The following is a 2,851-nucleotide window of genomic DNA, read 5'->3' as shown; positions in this document are numbered from 1 at the left end:
GACAAAGAACCTTTTATCGATAAAATATTTGTCGAGTGTAAAATAGTCTTTGCCGAGTGTCTTAGACACTCGATAAAGAACGTGATTTCGGTAGTGACTCGGGTTGATGGACTAGAGGAAAGGAGGCTGTAAAGGGCGAAAGGCCTAGGACTTTGAATACTCGGTTGTACTGCCCGGATAGTCTGGGCTATGTATGTGTAACATCTTTGTGCTGAACAGGTTATGGAACAACTTGTAAGCAAATTGTTATCTCGAGCTAATACAGACCAAATCCGAACCTTATCCCTTTCTTGTTTCTTCTCCAATTCCAATTCTCTGAACTGCTGACACGAATCCGTTGGTGGCATCGTCACATCGGATCGGCGGATGCATGGTCTCAAGTTGCTAGTGCATGTCGCTGCCGAGCGGTGAGACGCAGTGGTCGCGCCGAAGATAAGAGCCGCCGTGAGCGCGATGGCGCCGGGCACGTACGGGCGCCAAGCCACCATGTCCCAGTCCCATATGGATCACGGCACCTTTTACCATGGATGCGCGGGCGATGCGCCCCTGCCCCAGCACCAGCTATTCTTGGTGCGCCTTGCATGTCTGCTGAAGTGTGGATGGCCTCCAGGCTCCAACAGCTGATCTCACAACGGCACGCTCTTGCACACAGGAAGCTCTGCATGCATCTGGGTGGGAGGACAGGCGCCGCGCCGAGACCCGAAAGTAAGGGGATCCACAAAGAACAACGCTCGCCGTAGCCCGTAGCCTTTCCGCCCGTGTCGTGCTCGCGCTTCAGAGCGTCCTGCAGTCTCCATGGCCGCCGCAGTCGACACCGCGGCCGTGGCGGGCGCGACCGGGAGGCTCAGGGTGTTCTTCCTGCCCTCCTTCATCCGGGGACACCTCATCCCGCAGACCGACATGGCGTGCCGCGTCGCCGCGGCAAGGCCCGCGGAGGTGGAGGCGACCGTGGTCGTGACGCCGGCCAACGCGGCCCTCATCGCGCCGACCGTGGCGCGCGCCGCGGCCGCCGGCCACGCCGTGCGCGTGCTCTGCTACCCGTTCCCGGACGTCGGCCTCGGGGAGGGCGTGGAGTGCCTCGCCACCGCCACCGCGCGCGACGCGTGGCGCGTCTACCGCGCCATGGAGGTGGTGCAGCCGTCCCACGAGTCGCTGCTCCGGGACCACCGCCCCGACGCCATCGTCGCCGACGTGCCGTTCTGGTGGACCACCGGTGTCGCCGCCGAGCTCGGGGTGCCGCGCCTCACGTTCCACCCTGTCGGAATCTTCGCTCTGCTCGCCATGAACAGCCTGTTCACCATACGGCCCGACATCATCGGCCGGGCCAGCTCCGACGCCGCTGGGACGGTGCTGTCCGTGCCGGGCTTGCCCGGGAAGGAGATCACGATCCCGGTGTCCGAGCTCCCGACCTTCTTGGTCCAGGACGACCACCTCTCCAAGGCGTGGCAGCGGATGAGGGCGTGCCAGCTCACTGGCTTCGGCGTCATCGTCAACACCTTCGCCGACCTGGAGCAGCCCTACTGCGAGGAATTCAGCCGCGTGGAGGCGCGCCGCGCCTACTTCGTCGGGCCCCTGGGAAAGCCATCGCGCTCCACCATGCACCGCGGCGGCAGCGGCAACGCGGACTGCCTGAGCTGGTTGTCCACCAAACCGAGCCGGTCGGTAGTGTTCGTCTGCTTCGGGAGCTGGGCCGAGTTCTCAGCGACTCAGACAAGAGAGCTCGCCCTGGGGCTCGAGGCGTCGAACCAGCCATTCCTGTGGGTTGTCCGCTCCAATGACTCCAGCGATGACCAGTGGGCACCGGAGGGCTGGGAGCAGCGCGTCGCCAACCGTGGCCTGGTCGTCCACGGATGGGCCCCGCAGCTGGCCGTTCTGGCCCACCCGTCGGTGGGCGCGTTCGTGACGCACTGCGGTTGGAACTCGGTCCTCGAAGCCGCGTCCGCCGGCGTGCCGGTGCTCACGTGGCCGTTAGTGTTCGAGCAGTTCATCAACGAGCGGCTGGCCACCGAGGTGGCCGCCTTCGGCGTGCGCCTGTGGGACGGCGGCAGGCGCAGCGAGAGGGCCGAGGATGCGGAGATCGTGCCGGCGGAGGCGATCGCGCGGGCCGTGGCCGGTTTCATGGAAGGCGGAGAGCAGCGCGACAAGTTGAACGCCAGGGCCGGGGAACTAGCGGAGCGCGCGCGCGCCGCTGTCAGTGAGGACGGGTCGTCGTGGCGTGACATAAACCGCCTGATCGATGATCTCCTGCAGGCGAGAGCGTCAGGGCTGCCACAAATGAATTCCGTCCAGCTTGAGTGATTTAAATTATTCTACACAGACATTGTACGCAAATGCAAGGCTAGAAAATAAAGAGTGAAGTTAAGGTGGTGTTTGGTTCATCTAAATGTAACGTAAATAGTTTACATGGGTAATGGATACCGCTAATTTTGTTTGGTTGAGCTCTTTCTAGTATTACTAGATATTACTATCCAATTCAATTATAACTAGTAACAATTACCACCGGTAGGAGATCTCATTACCATTTCCTTATCAAGGTCTAAACCAAACACCACCTAAACATCACTTGATTAAGGTCTTCTCACGTTCGATTTTTTCCCGCTTAATCCAATAATGCTATGTCGCCTTCTTCCTAATTCTGGTAAGATTAGCCGATTAGGGATATAGTTTAGAGATCGGGAGCTAACCTTGAGATGATGTTTGATTCACAAATTGTAACATAAATGGTACCGGTAATGATTCACACTCGAAAGCAGTAATAAGTTTGAATAGGATGATATCCGTACAATATCTTATTATGGTTGCACTTAAACAACCATGATTTAACGTTATGTGTTATTCATTGTTGGGGCGA

General features: G+C 58.7%; 1 protein-coding gene across 1 annotated transcript; it reads left to right on the top strand.

Moving 5' to 3' along the window:
* The first annotated feature begins 781 nt into the window (after positions 1-781).
* Positions 782-2,430, top strand: LOC100283389 (cytokinin-O-glucosyltransferase 1). Its single transcript, NM_001156290.2, has one exon. The coding sequence runs from the start codon at positions 796-798 to the stop codon at positions 2,296-2,298; it is 1,503 nt and encodes a 500-aa protein (NP_001149762.1). The 5' UTR covers positions 782-795; the 3' UTR covers positions 2,299-2,430.
* The last annotated feature ends 421 nt before the right edge of the window (positions 2,431-2,851 follow it).

Source organism: Zea mays, chromosome 1 (genome assembly GCF_902167145.1).
Source record: "Zea mays cultivar B73 chromosome 1, Zm-B73-REFERENCE-NAM-5.0, whole genome shotgun sequence".
Classification (NCBI taxonomy): domain Eukaryota; kingdom Viridiplantae; phylum Streptophyta; class Magnoliopsida; order Poales; family Poaceae; genus Zea; species Zea mays.
This window is presented reverse-complemented; position numbering and strand designations above follow the sequence as displayed.